Source organism: Ranitomeya imitator, chromosome 5 (assembly GCF_032444005.1).
Source record: "Ranitomeya imitator isolate aRanImi1 chromosome 5, aRanImi1.pri, whole genome shotgun sequence".
In the NCBI taxonomy this organism is placed as follows: domain Eukaryota; kingdom Metazoa; phylum Chordata; class Amphibia; order Anura; family Dendrobatidae; genus Ranitomeya; species Ranitomeya imitator.
Genome location: NC_091286.1, coordinates 276,208,456 through 276,225,602, shown reverse-complemented (window position 1 = coordinate 276,225,602; position 17,147 = coordinate 276,208,456). Strand labels below are relative to the sequence as shown.

General features: G+C 43.3%; 1 protein-coding gene across 2 annotated transcripts in view; it reads left to right on the top strand.

The window, feature by feature from the left end:
- Window positions 1-17,147, top strand: part of LOC138637470 (amine sulfotransferase-like) — a 132,560-nt gene that overhangs the window by 36,045 nt on the left and 79,368 nt on the right. For both annotated transcript variants that reach the window (XM_069726184.1, XM_069726185.1), the window contains exon 4: window positions 605-731. In XM_069726184.1, the coding sequence (XP_069582285.1) occupies window positions 605-731 (127 nt within the window). The remainder of the gene's footprint in view (window positions 1-604; window positions 732-17,147) is intronic.

The following is a 17,147-nucleotide window of genomic DNA, read 5'->3' as shown; positions in this document are numbered from 1 at the left end:
CATAACCCAGTCTATGAATACGATGCGGTGATTCCGCATGTGTTGAATGAACACATCCGGAATCGCCATGCATACAACAGGGGGCGGTGTGAGGTATCAAAAGCGCTGCCAATATGCCCTGTGGATACATACCCTAAAGAGTCCAATAAACAAGTGCAAATGACTTGACTATTGTAATATTGTCAATCGCTTTCTTGTCTCTGCTGGAACTCATGTAACCTAAATGGTTTTATGTGGTTGTGCAATATGTTAGCATTTGGGGCCCTACTTAAACTTTTGCCCAGGGCTTTGTCTAAAACTGACCCTAATTACTCTTCAAAGGCTGCCTCCTGAATGAAAGCACAGATCTTTTACAGAGAATGGCACCATTTGTTTTTATGTTCCTGTATCAGAACATTAAACCTTAACACCTAATGCTGGTGTGAACCTAAGTAACTCTTCAATGTATGCACATAAATGTCTTCTACGTATATGTCTAATATATGCTGTTTTAATTAGTTATTGACTGATAATTTAAAATTTGTAGAACTTTTTGAACATTTATTAACTTAATAATAAATAAGCCCGTTAACTCAAAAGTTCAGAATGTCTTTTTTTTTTTCAGATTATATATGTGAGTCGAAACCCAAAAGATGTCCTGGTGTCATACTACCACTTTTTACAAATGAAGTCACAAATAAAATGCACAATAAATTGGGAAACATTTATAGACCTCTTCATATCAGGGAAAGGTAATATAGAAGCAAGCAAGGAATAAGCAATGCAATGATAATATTTTTTTTTCAGTTTTTAAATAAATTAACCATTATATAAAGCGGGGAAAAAAGTATTTAGTCAGCCACCAATTGTGCAAGTTCTCCCACTTAAAAAGATGAGAGGTCTGTAATTGACATCATAGACCACAACTATGAGAGTCAAAATGAGAAAACAAATCAAGAAAATCACCTTGTCTGATTTGACAAGATTTATTTGGCAAATTATGGGGGAAAATAAGTATTTGGTCACCTAAAACATGCAAGATTTCTGGCTCTCACAGACTTGCAACTTCTTCTTTACGAGGGTCCTCTGTCCTCCACTCATTACCTGTAGTAATGGCACCTGTTTGAGCTTATCAGTAAAAAAGACTCCTGTATACAACCTCAGTCACACTCCAAACTCCACTATGGTGAAGAAAAAGAGCTGTCGAAGAACTACAGAAACAAAATGATAGCCCTGCACCAGGCTGGGAAGACTGAATCTGCAAATAGGCAAGCAGCTCGCTGTGATGAAATCAACTGTGAGAGCAATAATAAGAAAATGGAAGACATACAAGACCACTGATAATCTCACTCGATCTGAGGCTCCACACAAGATCTCACACCGTGGGGTCAAAATTATCACAAGAACAGTGAGCAAAAATCCCAGAACCACATGGGAGGGACCTAGTGAATGGCCTGCAAACAGCTGGGACCACCATAATAAAGGCTCCAATCAGTAACACACTACACCGCCAGGAACTCAGATCCTGCAGTGCCAGACATGTCCTCCTGCTTAAGCCAGTACATGTCCGGGCCCGTCTGAAGTTTGCTAGAGAACATTTGGATTATCCAGAAGAGTATGGGCAGAATGTCATATGGTCTGATGAAACCAAAGTAGAACTGTTTGGTAGAAGCAAAACTCGTTTTGGAGGAAACAGAATGCTGAGTTGCATCTAAAGAACACCATACCTACTGTGAAGCATGGGGGTGTCAACATCATGATTTGGGGCTGTTTCTCTGCAAAGGGACCAGGACAACTGATCCGTGTACATGAAAGAATGAATGGGGCCATGTATCGTGAGATTTTAAGTGCAAACCTCCTTCCATCAGCAAGGTCTGTGAAGATGAAACCTGGATGGGTCTTTCAGCATGATAATGATCCCAAGCACACTGCCAGGGTAATGAAGGAGTGGCTTCATAAGAGGCATATGAAGGTCCTGGAGTGACCTAGCCAGTCTCCAGATCTCATCCCCATAGAAAACCTTTGGAGGGAGTTGAAAGTCCATGTTGCCCAGCGACAGGCCCAAAACATCACTGCTCTAGAGGAGATCTGCATGGAGGAATGGGCCAACATACAACCAACAGTGTGTGCAGACCTTGTGAAGACTTACAGAAAACGTTTGAACTCTGTCATTGCCAACAAAGAATATATAACAAAATATTGAGATGAACTTTTGTTAATGACCAAATACTTATTTTCCACCATAATTTGCAAAATAAATCTGGCCAAATCTGACAAGGTGATTTTCTGGATTTGTTTTCTCATTTTGACTCTCATAGTTGTGGTCTATGATGTCAATTACAGGCCTCTCATCTTTATGAGTGGGAGAACTTGCACAATTGGTGGCTGACTAAATAGTTTTTTTCCCCACTGTTTGCAGAATGCAGTAAATTGTAGGTTTAATTTACTTCTGTGATTCAGCTTACACTGTGTAGTGTTACATTCAGCACTGTACCATTAGTCAACTCTTGTAGAAATGAAAAAAGTGAGTGGAGCCTCAAATCCAAATGAAAAATACCATAGGCATATACAACCCCTGGCATTGGAGGATGTTTATTCAGATGTTTAATTTTGTAGAAAAAAAGGAGATTACAGACATGACACAAAACTAAAGTAATTTCAAATGGCATCTTTCTGGCTTTAAAGTTAAGGTGCCACCAATTTTCTTGTAGTTTTTTTGTGTGAAATTAAGCTTAACCCCTTAGCGACCGCCGATACGCCCTTTAACGGCGGCCGCTAAGGGTAAAAGTGAATAGCGCCCCCCAGAGTCGGATTTTCTCCAGGGTCTCGGCTGCCGGGGGTAGCCGAGACCCCAGAGAACATGATTCGGGGGGGTTTTTACCCTCCCCGCATTTGCGATCGCCGGTAATTAACCGTTTACCGGCGATCGCAAAAAAAACCAAAACGCGATCTTTTTAATTTCTCTGTCCTCCGATGTGATCGCACATCGGAGGACAGAGAAAAGGGGTCCCAGGTGGCCCCCCAATACTTACCTAGCTCCCCCGGTGCTCCTCGTGTCTCCCGGTGGGCGCCGCCATCTTCAAAATGGCGGGCGCATGCGCAGTGTGCCCGCCGGCCGGCCCCGCGACAATCTTTGGGGTCTCGGCTGCCGGGGGTAGCCGAGACCCCAAAGAGCATGATCGGGGTCAGTTTTACCGACCCCTGTTTTGCGATCGCCGGTAATTAACTGTTTACCGGCGACCGCAAAAAAAAAAAAAAAAAAGTAAAGTGTAATTCTCTGTCCTCTGATGTGATCGCACATCAGGGGACAGAGAAATAGGGGGATTCGGGGACCCTACAATACTCACCTGTGTCCCTGGATCCTCTTGCTGCTCCTCCTGGCCGCCGGCAGAAGAAAATGGCGGGCGCATGCGCAGTGCGCCCGCCATCTGTCTCCATCTGCCGGCCGGCAGGAGAACAGCAGTTGGGGCTAAAAGTAGGGTTAGGGTTTAGGGGTAGGGTTAGGGGTAGGGTTAGTGTTAGGGGTAGGGTTAGGGGTAGGGTTAGGGGTAGGGCTAGGGTTAGGGTAGGGTTAGGGGTAGGGCTAGGGTTAGGGTAGGGTTAGGGGTAGGGGTAGGGGTAGGGTTAGGGCTAGGGTTAGGGTTAGGGCTAGGGTTAGGGCTAGGGTTAGGGCTAGGGTTAGGGCTAGGGTTAGGGCTAGGGTTAGGGTTAGGGCTAGGGTTGGGGCTAAATTTAGGGTTAGGATTGGGGCTAAATTTAGGGTTAGGGTTGGAGCTAAATTTAGGGTTAGGCTTCTTTCACACTTACGTCGGTACGGGGCCGTCGCAATGCGTCGGCCCGACATACCGACGCACGTTGTGAAAATTGTGCACAACGTGGGCAGCAGCTGTAGTTTTTCAACGCATCCGCTGCCCAATCTATGTCCTGGGGAGGAGGGGGCGGAGTTACGGCCACGCATGCGCGGTCAGAAATGGCGGATGCGACGTACAAAAAAACGTTTCATTGAACGTTTTTTTGTGCCGACGGTCCGCCAAAACACAACTGATCCAGTGCACGACGGACGCGACGTGTGGCCATCCATCACGATCCGTCGGCAATACAAGTCTATGGGCAAAAAACGCATCCTGCGGGCACATTTGCAGGATCCGTTTCTTGTCCAAAATGACGGATTGCGACAGAATGCCAAACGACGCAAGTGTGAAAGTAGCCTTAGGGCTAGGGTTAGGGTTGGGGCTAAAGTTAGGGCTAGGGTTGGGGCTAAAGTTAGGGTTAGAGTTGGGATTAGGGTTAGGGTTTGGATTAGGGTTGGTATTAGGGTTAGGGTTGGCATTAGGGTTACGCTTGGGATTAGGGTTAGGTTTGGGATTAGGGTTGAGATTAGGATTAGGGGTGTGTTGGATTTAGGGTTTTGATTAGGGTTATGGTTAGGGTTGACATTAGGGTTGTTTTGGGGTAAGGGTTGTGATTATGGTTAGGGTTAGTGATTAGGATTATGGATCAGGTTGGGATTAGGGTTAGGGGTGTGTTGGGGTTAGGATTGGAGCTAGAATTGGGGGGTTTCCACTGTTTAGGTACATCAGGGGGTCTCCAAACACGACAGCCAATTTTGCGCTCAAAAAGTCAAATGGTGCTCCCTCCCTTCTGAGCTCTGCCGTGCGCCCAAACAGTGGGTTACCCCCACATATGGGGCATCAGCGTACTCGGGATAAATTGGACAACTTCTGGGGTCCAATTTCTCTTGTTACCCTTGTGAAAATAAAAGCTTGGGGGCTACAAAATCTTTTTTGTGGAAAAATATATATATATATTTTTTTTATGACTCTGCATTATAAACTTCTGTGAAGCACTTGGGCATTCAAAGTTCTCACCACACATCTATATAAGTTCCTTGGGGGCTCTAGTTTCCAAAACGGGGTCACTTGTGGGGGGTTACTACTGTTTAGGTACATCAGGGGCTCTGCAAACGCAACATAACACCCACAGACCATTCTCTAAGTCTGCATTCCAAAAAGGCGCTCCTTCCCTTCCGAGCTCTGCCGTGCGCCCAAACAGTGGTTTACCCCCACATATGGCGCATCAGCGTGCTCGGGATAAATTGGACAACAACTATTGCAGTCCAATTTCTCCTGTTACCCTTGTGAAAATAAAAACTTGGGGGCTACAATATCTTTTTTGTGGAAAAAAAAAATATTTTTTATTTTCACGACTCTGCATTATAAACTTCTGTGAAGCACTTGGGCATTCAAGGTTCTCACCACACATCTAGATAAGTTCCATGGGGGGTCTAGTTTCCAAAATGGGGTCACTTGTGGGGGATTTCTACTGTTTAGGCACATCAGGGGCTCTCCAAACGCGACATGGCGTCCGATCTCAATTCCAGCCAATTCTACATTGAAAAAGTAAAACGGCACTCTTTCTCTTCCAAGCTCTGCGGTGCGGCCAAACAGTTGTTTACCCCCACATATTGGGTATCGACGTACTCAGGAGAAATTGCACAACAACTTTAGTGGTCTAATTTCTCCTGTTACCCTTGTGAAAATAAAAATTTGTGGGCAAAAAGATCATTTTTGTAGAAAAAATGCAATTTTTTTTTTTCACGGCTCTACGTTATAAACTTCTGTGAAGTACATGGGGGTTCAAAGTGCTCGCCACACATCTAGATAAGTTCCTTAAGGGGTCTAGTTTCCAAAATGGTGTCACTTGTGGGGGGTTTCCACTGTTTAGGCACATCAGGGGCTCTCCAAACGCAACATGGCGTCCAATCTCAATTCCAGCCAATTCTACATTGAAAAAGTATAAATAAAACACAAATGTGGATAGAAATGCAGTCACCAACATAGTTAGACAGACCCACTAAGGGTATCTCTGTATCTATAGTAAAGCGGGACAACAATAAGGACCATAGTGGACAACCACACAATTGTAACCAGAAACAACGAGATGAAAAAGAAGCAGCAAATAGTCCAAGGTAATGAAAATACATAGAAAACTTTATTACATGATACCAGATAAAAACATGACGAAGGGATAAAATAGTCCCTGCACTACACAAAGCATGTAAACAATGGACAGGTGATAGGTATCCACATAATTACGGTACATAGACTACCCTAGGAGCACAGCTCATATGTAATGAAAGCCATGCAGGAATGGCCTGTTGTTACTGAGTAAACAGTCAAAACCATATGGTACAAATAATTATGGCCACATCCTTGCATGGAAAAGTATATACATACCAGGTAGAAAATGAAGATCTTATATATAAGCAGACACCGCACTCCTGTCCCTCCCGACGCGCGTTTCGGCTTCTGCCTTTCCCCTTGAGAAAGGCAGAAGCCGAAACGCGCGTCGGGGGGGACAGGAGTGCGGTGTCTGCTTATATATAAGATCTTCATTTTCTACCTGGTATGTATATACTTTTCCATGCATGGATGTGGCCATAATTATTTGTACCATATGGTTTTGACTGTTTACTCAGTAACAACAGGCCATTCCTGCATGGCTTTCATTACATATGAGCTGTGCTCCTAGGGTAGTCTATGTGTACCGTAATTATGTGGATACCTATCACCTGTCCATTGTTTACATGCTTTGTGTAGTGCAGGGACTATTTTATCCCTTCGTCATGTTTTTATCTGGTATCATGTAATAAAGTTTTCTATGTATTTTCTTTACCTTGGACTATTTGCTGCTTCTTATTCTTTCGATGTTTCTGATTGAAAAAGTAAAACGGCACTCCTTCTCTTCCAAGCTCTGCGGTGCACCCTAACAGTGGTTTACCCCCACATATTGGGTATCAGCGTACTCAGGAGAAATTGCACAACAACTTTTGTGGTCTAATTTCTCCTGTTACCCTTGTGAAAATAAAAATTTGTGGGCAAAAAGATCATTTTTGTGTAAACAAAAGCGATTTTTTATTTTCACGGCTCTACGTTATAAACTTCTGTGAAGCACTTGGGGGTTCAGAGTGCTCACCACACATCTAGATAAGTTACTTAAGGGGTCTAGTTTCCAAAATGGTGTCACTTGAGGGGTTTCCACTGTTTAGGCACATCAGGGGCTCTCTAAACTTGACATGGCGTCCGATCTCAATTCCAGCCAATTCTGCATTGAAAAAGTCAAACGGCGCTCCTTCATTTCTAAGTTCTGCGGTGCGCCCAAAAAGTGGTTTACCCCCACATATGGGGTATTGGCGTATTCAGGAGAAATTGCATAACAAAATTTATGGTTACATTTCTGTTTTTACACTTGTGAAAATAAAAAAAATGGTTCTGAATTAAGATGTTTGCAAAAAAAAGTTAAATGTTTATTTTATCCTTCCACATTGTTTCAGTTCCTGTGAAGCACGTAAAGGGTTAATAAACTTCTTGAATGTGGTTTTGAGAACCTTGAGGGGTGTAGTTTTTAGAATGGTGTCACACTTCATTATTTTCTATCATATAGACCCCTCAAAATGACTTCAAATGTGATGTGGTCCCTAAAAAAAATGGTGTTGTAAAAATGAGAAATTGCTGGTCAACTTTTAACCCTTATAACTCCCTAACAAAAAAAAATTTTGTTTCCAAAATTGTGCTGATGTAAAGTAGCCATGTGGGAAATGTTATTTATTAACTATTTTTCGTGACATATCTCTCTGATTTAAGGGCATAAAAATACAAAGTTTGAAAATTGCAAAATTTTAAAAAATTTTCGCCATATTTCCGTTTTTTTCATAAATAATCGCAAGTAATATCGAAGAAATGTTACCACTAACATGAAGTACAATATGTCACGAAAAAACAATCTCAGAATCAGCGGGATCCGTTGAAGCGTTCCAGAGTTATAACCTCATAAAGTGACAGTGGTCAGAGTTGCAAAAATTGGCCTGGTCATTAAGTACCAAATTGGCTCTGTCACTAAGGGGTTAAAATAGTAATTACAATGTGTTAATGCAATGATTGCACTGTTTGTAAACATTTCTGTATGAAAAAATATATATATTTTTACCAATGTATATATTTACCACTGGGGGGAGCATTTTCCGTTTTAAACATCATGCAGCTATAGTGAGACTTACCAGCTTTACTGTTAGCTGGAAAAGTGGGGCAGTAACTGCTGACATCACCATTTCCCTCCCCTTTTGGATGGTCTAATATCCCTGGGGCAGAATGAAGTATAGCATCACAGGGCAGCGCCATTTTGTGTGTGACTGCCCTGTGATCTGCTATCATCATCAGTTACTGCATCGGATGCACAGCTCTTTTACAGAGCATCATACTACATGTCTCTCTCTCTTTCTCTCTCTCCCATCAGTCTCTCTCAGCCATACTAATGTATCTCTCCCCTCCCTCCACAATGCCTGGCCATTCACTGTAGACATGAAGCTCCTTCTTATCTTCTTTAGGGAGGAGTCACAGACAGCTACACTGTTCCTCCTTTATGTCTTTGCAGTCTCTGATACTCTGCCTGCAGTGCCCGGACTTTTCTCCCGCATTTTACTCCTGTCAATCTAGGATCTGTTCTGAAGCAGTAATGCTTCTGTTAGCAGATCCTAATGACAGGAGACAAATCGCAGTGGAGGGCTCCATGAATATGGCAGCAGAACACTCCCACTACTGTGAACTGTGCAGCCTGTTATGAACTGGTGATTCAGAACCACAATGGACCTAGTGGTTAAGAGCACACAAAGTGACCTGATAGTTACTATTAACATAGGACGAGCTCTGAGACGTGGGAACTCTGCTGACCGCAATCCCTAATCCTATCATACCACACTAGAGGTAGCCGTGGAGAGCTCCTGACCAGACCTAGGCGGAGGGAGCCCGACCACAGAATTCACAACAGTACCCCCCCCCCTTGAGGAGGGGTCACCGAACCCTCACCAGAGCCCCCAGGCCAACCAGGATGAGCCAAATGAAAGGCACGAACCAGATCGGCAGCATGAACATCAGAGGCAAAGACCCAGGAATTATCTTCCTGACCATAACCCTTCCACTTAACCAGGTACTGGAGTTTCCGTCTCGAAATACGAGAATCCAAAATCTTCTCCACTATATACTCCAACTCCCCCTCAACCAAAACCGGGGCAGGAGGATCAACGGATGGAACCACAGGTGCCACGTATCTCCGCAACAATGACCTATGGAATACATTATGGATGGAGAAAGAAGCTGGAAGGGTCAAACGAAAAGACACAGGATTAAGAACCTCAGAAATCCTATATGGACCAATGAAACGAGGCTTAAACTTAGGAGAGGAAACTTTCATAGGAATATAACGAGACGACAACCAAACCAAATCCCCAACACGAAGTCGGAGACTCACACAGCGCCTGCGGTTAGCGAAATGTTGAGCCCTCTCCTGGGACAATGTCAAATTGTCCACTACATGAGTCCAAATCTGCTGCAACCTATCCACCACAGTATCCACACCAGGACAGTCCGAAGACTCAACCTGCCCTGAAGAGAAACGAGGATGGAAACCAGAATTGCAGAAAAACGGCGAAACCAAAGTAGCCGAGCTGGCCGGATTATTAAGGGCGAACTCAGCCAAAGGCAAAAAGGACACCCAATCATCCTGATCAGCAGAAACAAAACATCTCAGATATGTTTCCAAGGTCTGATTGGTTCGTTCAGTTTGGCCATTAGTCTGAGGATGGAAAGCCGAGGAAAAAGACAAATCAATGCACAAAAGGCTCGCCAAAACCTCGAAACAAACTGGGAACCTCTGTCAGAAACGATGTTCTCCGGAATGCCATGTAAACGAACCACATGCTGGAAAAACAATGGCACCAAATCAGAGGAGGAGGGCAATTTAGACAAAGGTACCAAATGGACCATCTTAGAGAAGCGATCACAAACCACCCAAATGACCGACATCTTTTGAGAGATGGGGAGATCCGAAATAAAATCCATAGAGATATGTGTCCAGGGCCTCTTCGGGACCGGCAAGGGCAAAAGCAACCCACTGGCACGAGAACAGCAGGGCTTAGCCCGAGCACAAATCCCACAGGACTGCACAAACGAACGCACATCCCGTGACAAAGACAGCCACCAAAAGGATCTAGCCACCAAATCTCTGGTACCAAAGATTCCAGGATGACCAGCCAACACTGAACAATGAACCTCAGAGATAACTCTACTCGTCCATTTATCAGGGACAAACAGTTTCTCCGTTGGGCAACGGTCAGGTCTATTAGCCTGAAATTTTTGCAGCACCCACCGCAAATCAGGGGAGATGGCAGACAAAATCACCCCCTCCTTGAGAATACCCGCCGGCTCAGGCAAACCCGGAGAGTCAGGCACAAAACTCCTAGACAGGGCATCCGCCTTCACATTTTTAGAGCCCGGAAGGTACGAAACCACAAAGTCAAAACGGGAGAAAAACAGCGACCAACGAGCCTGTCTAGGATTCAACCGTTTGGCAGACTCGAGATAAGTCAAGTTATTGTGATCAGTCAAGACCATCACGCGATGCTTAGCTCCTTCAAGCCAATGACGCCACTCCTCGAATGCCCACTTCATGGCCAGCAACTCTCGATTGCCAACATCATAATTACGCTCAGCAGGCGAAAATTTCCTGGAAAAGAAGGCACATGGTTTCATCACCGAGCCATCAGAACTTCTTTGCGACAAAACAGCCCCTGCTCCAATCTCAGAAGCATTAACCTCGACCTGGAACGAGAGCGAAACATCTGGCTGGCACAACACAGGGGCAGAAGAAAAACGATGCTTCAACTCCTGAAAAGCTTCCACAGCAGCAGAAGACCAATTGACCACATCAGCACCCTTCTTGGTTAAATCAGTCAACGGTTTAGCAATACTAGAAAAATTATTGATGAAGCGACGATAAAAATTAGCAAAGCCCAGGAACTTTTGCAGACTCTTCAGAGATGTCGGCTGAGTCCAATCATAATTGGCCCGAACTTTAACAGGGTCCATCTCGATAGTAGAAGGGGAAAAAATGAAACCCAAAAATGAAACCTTCTGAACACCAAAGAGACACTTTGACCCCTTCACAAACAAAGAATTCGCACGTAGGACCTGGAACACCATTCTAACCTGCTTCACGTGAGACTCCCAATCATCCGAGAAGACCAAAATATCATCCAAGTATACAATCAGGAATTTATCCAGGTACTCTCGGAAGATGTCATGCATAAAGGACTGAAATACTGATGGAACATTAGAAAGCCCGAATGGCATAACCAGGTACTCAAAATGGCCCTCGGGCGTATTAAATGCTGTTTTCCATTCATCGCCCCTTTTAATACGCACAAGATTATACGCACCACGAAGATCTATCTTGGTGAACCAACTAGCCTCCTTAATCCGAGCAAACAAATCAGACAGCAGCGGCAAGGGGTACTGAAATTTGACTGTGATTTTATTTAGAAGGCGGTAATCAATACAAGGTCTCAGCGAACCATCCTTCTTGGCCACAAAAAAGAACCCTGCTCCCAATGGCGATGACGACGGGCGAATATGACCCTTCTCCAAGGATTCCTTTACGTAACTCCGCATAGCGGCGTGCTCAGGTACAGACAAATTAAACAGTCGACCATTAGGAAACTTACTACCAGGAATCAAATCGATAGCACAATTGCAATCCCTATGCGGAGGTAGGGCACTGGACTTGGGCTCATCAAATACATCCCGGTAATCTGACAAGAACTCTGGGACCTCAGAAGGGGTGGATGATGAAATAGACAGAAATGGAACATCACCATGTACCCCCTGAAAACCCCAGCTGGACACAGACATAGATTTCCAATTCAATACTGGGTTATGGACTTGTAGCCATGGCAACCCCAACACGACCACATCATGCAGATTCTGCAACACCAAAAAGCGAATATCCTCCTGATGCGCAGGAGCCATGCACATGGTCAGTTGGGTCCAATACTGAGGCTTATTCTTGGCCAAAGGCGTAGCATCAATTCCTCTCAATGGAATAGGATGCTGCAAGGGCTCCAAGAAAAACCCACAGCGCCTAGCAAACTCCAAGTCCATCAAATTCAGGGCAGCGCCTGAATCCACAAATGCCATGACAGAATAGGATGACAACGAGCAGATCAAAGTAACGGACAAAAGAAATTTCGACTGTACCGTACCAATGGTGGCAGACCTAGCGAAACGCTTAGTGCGCTTAGGACAATCGGAGATAGCATGAGTGGAATCACCACAGTAAAAACACAGCCCATTCCGACGTCTGTGTTCTTGCCGTTCAGCTCTGGTCAAAGTCCTATCACATTGCATAGGCTCAGGTTTATGCTCAGATAATACCGCCAAATGGTGCACAGCTCTACGCTCACGTAAGCGTTGATCGATCTGAATGGCCAAAGACATAGACTCATTCAGACCAGCAGGCATAGGAAATCCCACCATGACATCCTTAAGGGCTTCAGAGAGACCCTTTCTGAAAATTGCTGCCAGAGCACATTCATTCCATTGAATGAGCACAGACCACTTCCTAAACTTCTGACAATATATCTCTACCTCATCCTGACCCTGACACAGAGCCAGCAAGATTTTCTCTGCCTGATCCACTGAATTAGGTTCATCATAAAGCAACCCGAGCGCCAGAAAAAACGCATCAATATTACATAATGCAGGATCTCCTGGCGCAAGGGAAAATGCCCAGTCTTGAGCGTCGCCACGTAATAAAGAAATAATGATCTTGTTGAACTGGGTCACCAGAGGAGCGGGGTTTCAAAGCCAGAAATAGTTTACAATTATTTTTAAAATTCAGAAACTTAGCTCTATCTCCAGAAAATAACTCAGAAATAGGAATTTAAGGTTCTAACATAGGATTCTGAACCACTAAATCTTGAATGTTCTGTACACTTATAGCAAGATTATCCATCAAAGAGGACAGACCTTGAATGTCCATGTCTATACCTGTGTTCTGAACCACCCTGATGTAAAGGGGAAAAGAAAGACATAACACAGTGCAAAGAAAAAAAAATGGTCTCAGAACTTCTCTTTTCCCTCTATTGAGAAGCATTAGTACTTTGGGCCTCCAGTACTGTTATGAACTGGTGATTCAGAACCACAATGGACCTAGTGGTTAAGAGCACACAAAGTGACCTGATAGTTACTATTAACATAGGACGAGCTCTGAGACGTGGGAACTCTGCTGACCGCAATCCCTAATCCTATCATACCACACTAGAGGTAGCCGTGGAGAGCTCCTGACCAGACCTAGGCGCCTCGGGCACAGCCTGAGAAACTAGCTAGCCCTGAAGATAGAAAAATAAGCCTACCTTGCCTCAGAGAAATTCCCCAAAGGAAAAGGCAGCCCCCCACATATAATGACTGTGAGTAAAGATGAAAATACAAACACAGAGATGAAATAGATTTTAGCAAAGTGAGGCCCGACTTACTGAATAGACCGAGGATAGGAAAGATAGCTTTGCGGTCAGCACAAAAACCTACAAACAACCACGCAGAGGGCGCAAAAAGACCCTCCGCACCGACTACCGGTACGGAGGTGCTCCCTCTGCGTCTCAGAGCTTCCAGGAAGCAAGAAAACCAATAAAGCAAGCTGGACAGGAAAAATAGCAAACAAAAGTAACACAAGCAAAACTTAGCTTATGCAGGGCAGACAGGCCACAAGAACGATCCAGGAGAGAGCAAGACCAATACTGGAACATTGACTGGAGGCCAGGAACAAAGAACTAGGTGGAGTTAAATAGAGCAGCACCTAACGACTTAACCTCGTCACCTGAGGAAGGAAACTCAGAAGCCGCAGCCCCACTCACATCCACCAAAGGAAGCTCAAGGACAGAACCAGCCGAAATACCACTCATGACCACAGGAGGGAGCCCGACCACAGTATTCACAACAGCAGCCTACAGTGGCGTGCCCAGCTCACTGCTAATGCTGCTGCAATGTTAGAAATAGGGTCAGCATCGGTCTGTTATCTCCTATGACCATGGGGTGCCGTATTATGACACTGATAGTGTCCTGCTACTGCTGTGAAACCAAGATGTCAGCCCCCCGTACCTTCTTTAACCTCCTATAACACACAAGATATATTTCAAATGCAATCAAATCTTTGTTATAACAACATGTTATGTTACATTACATTGATTTATTAATGATCTACAAATGGTACCTTCCCTTTAAGAAACTTTAAAAGAAATCAAGAACACAAAATGTGGTAGTCAGTAATGGTTACTTTTTGTAACCAAGCAAAGGGTAAAAATTATGGAGTCACTCAATTATGAGGGAAAAAATTATGGAATCATGAAAAACAAACAAACGAAAAAACACTCCAAAACATCACTAGTATTTTGTTGCACGACCTCTGGCTTTTATTACAGCTTGCAGTCTCTGAGGCATGGACTTAATGAGTGTCAAACAGTACTCTTCATCTCCATCAATCTGGCTCCAACTTTCTCTGATTGCTGTTGCCAGATCAGCTTTGCAGGTTGGATTCTTGTCATGGATCATTTTCTTCAACTTCCTCCAAAGATTTTCAATTGGATTGAGATCCGGACTTTTTGCCGGCCATGACATTGACCTTATGTGTCTTTTTTCAAGGAATGTTTTCACAGTTTTTTGCTCTATGGCAGGATGCATTATCATCTTGAAAAATGATTTCACCATCCCCAAACATCCTTTCAATTGATGGAATAAGAAAAGTGTCCAAAATATCAACATAAACTTGTGCATTTATTGAAGATGTAATGACAACCATCTCCCCAGTGCCTTTACCTGACATGCAGTCCATATCATCAATGACTGTGGAAATTTGCATGTTCTCTTCAGGCAGTCATCTTCATAAATCTCACTGGAACGGCATCAAACAAAAGTTCCAGCATCATCACCTTGCCCAATGCAGATTCATAATTCATCACTGAATATGACTTTCTTCCAGTCATCCAGAGTCTACGATTGCTTTTCTTTAGCCCATTGTAACCTTGTTTTTTTTCTGTTTAGGTGTTAATGATGGCTTTCGATTAGCTTTTCTGTATGTAAATCCCATTTCCTTTCTTACAGTTCGGTCACAGACGTTGGCTCGTTTCCACCCATTCGTTCTTTATTGGTTTTGTTGTGCATTTTCTGTTTTGGAGACATATTGCTTTAAGTTTCTGGTCTTGACGCTTTGACGTCTTCCTTGGTCTACCAGTATGTTTGCCTTTAACAACCTTCCCATGTTGTTTGTATTTGGTCCAGATTTTAGACACAGCTGACTGTGAACAACCAACATCTTTTGCAACATTGCGTGATGATTTACCCTCTTTTAAGAGTTTGATAATCCTCTCCTTTGTTTCAATTGACATCACTCGTGTTGGAGCCATGATTCATGTCGGTCCACTTAGTGCAACAGCTCTGCAAGGTGTGATCACTCCTTTTTAGATGCAGACTAACGAGCAGATCTAATTTGATGCAGGTGTTAGTTTGGGGAATGAAAATTTACAGGATGATTCCATAATTTTATCACTCATAATTGAGTGACTCCATAATTTTTACCCTATGCTTGTTTACAAAAAGTAACCACTACTGACTACCACATTTTTTTCTTGATTTCTTTTCTATTTCTTAAAGCCAGAAAGTTGCCTTTTGAAATTACTTTAGTTTTGTGCCATGTCTGTGATCTGCTTTTTTTTTCCTACAAAATTAAACAACTGAATGAACATCCTCCAAGGTCAGTGATTACACAATTTTTGCCAGGGGTTGCATATGTTTATATGACAGCTGTCCATATAATTTTTCATGTTCATATTCCATAAGATTTTATGGTCATGTAAACTGAAGGGTTACATAGATGAGTAATTATCCAAAAGTATCTGCCGAATCACTGTTACTCTTACAAAGTATTATTACAAAAAACATAATTTTTTAGATATATAACATTGCAATGCGAATGAGTTGTAAAATATTGTGATAAAAAGTGCCACCTTGTGCTAATACGTCCGGCTGCCATCTTACTATATATAGATGGCCTCTGGAAGCCAGCTATTTAAGCCTTGACCACACCCCGGGGTGAAAATAAGGTGGACATCCTTCCACCTGCTCTATGGATGTCTACATAAAAGTCAACCCATTATACAAATTAGGTCAACCCCTCATCACAGTTAGTGTGCTGGAGGAAAAACTCTGGCTTTTATTTCACTGACATCATTAAGCATAATGAACCATATCTCCCCTCCAGCACTTTACCAGTGAGTTAGTCACAATACTCATATGTATACAGTAAAGGAAATAATTATTTGATCCCTTGCTGATTTTGTAAGTTTTCCCACTAACAAAGATATGAACGGTCTGTAAGTCTAAGGGTAGGTTAATTTTAACACAGAGATAGAATGTCAAATATTAAAATCCAGAAAATCACACTGAATAAATTAGATAAATTTATATGCATTTTGCAGTTAGAAATAAGTATTTGAACCCCTACCAACCATTAAGAGACCAGTTAGACACTCTTAATCAACTCGCTACCTGCATTAAAGACATAGCCACCTTAATAAAAGACTCCTGTCCACAAAATCAATTAATCAGTCAGACTGTAACCTTTACAACATGGGCAAGACCAAAGAGCTTTCTAAGGATATCAGGGACAAGATCATAGACCTGAACAAAGCTGGAATGGGCTACAAAACCATATGTAAGACGCTGGGTGAGAAGGAGACAATCGTTAGTGCAATTGTAAGAAAATGGAAGAAATACAAAATGACTGTCAATCAACATCGATCTGGAGCACAATGCAAAATCTCACCTCGAGGGGTATCCTTGATCATAAGAAAGGTGAGAGTTCAGCCTAAACTACCCGGGGGAAATTATTAATGAGGGAGGCAGCTGGGACCACAGTCACCAAAAAAACCATTGCTAACACATTACGCCGTATAGGTTTAAAATCCTGCAGTACCCGCAAGGTCCCCCAGCTCAAGAAGGCACATATGCAGGCCCGTCTGAAGTTTGCCAATGAACACCTGGATGATTCTGTGAGTGATTGGGAAAAGATGCTGTGGTCAGATGAGACAAAAATCGAGCTCTTTGGCATTAACTCAACTTGCATTTTTTTGAGGAAGAGAAATGCTGTCTATGACCCAAAGAACGCCATACCCACTGTCAAGCATGGAGGTGGAAACATTATGTTTTGGGGGTGCTTCTCTGCCAAGGGCACAGGACTATTTCACTGCATCAATGGTAGAATGGATGGAGCATTATACAGTAACCTCC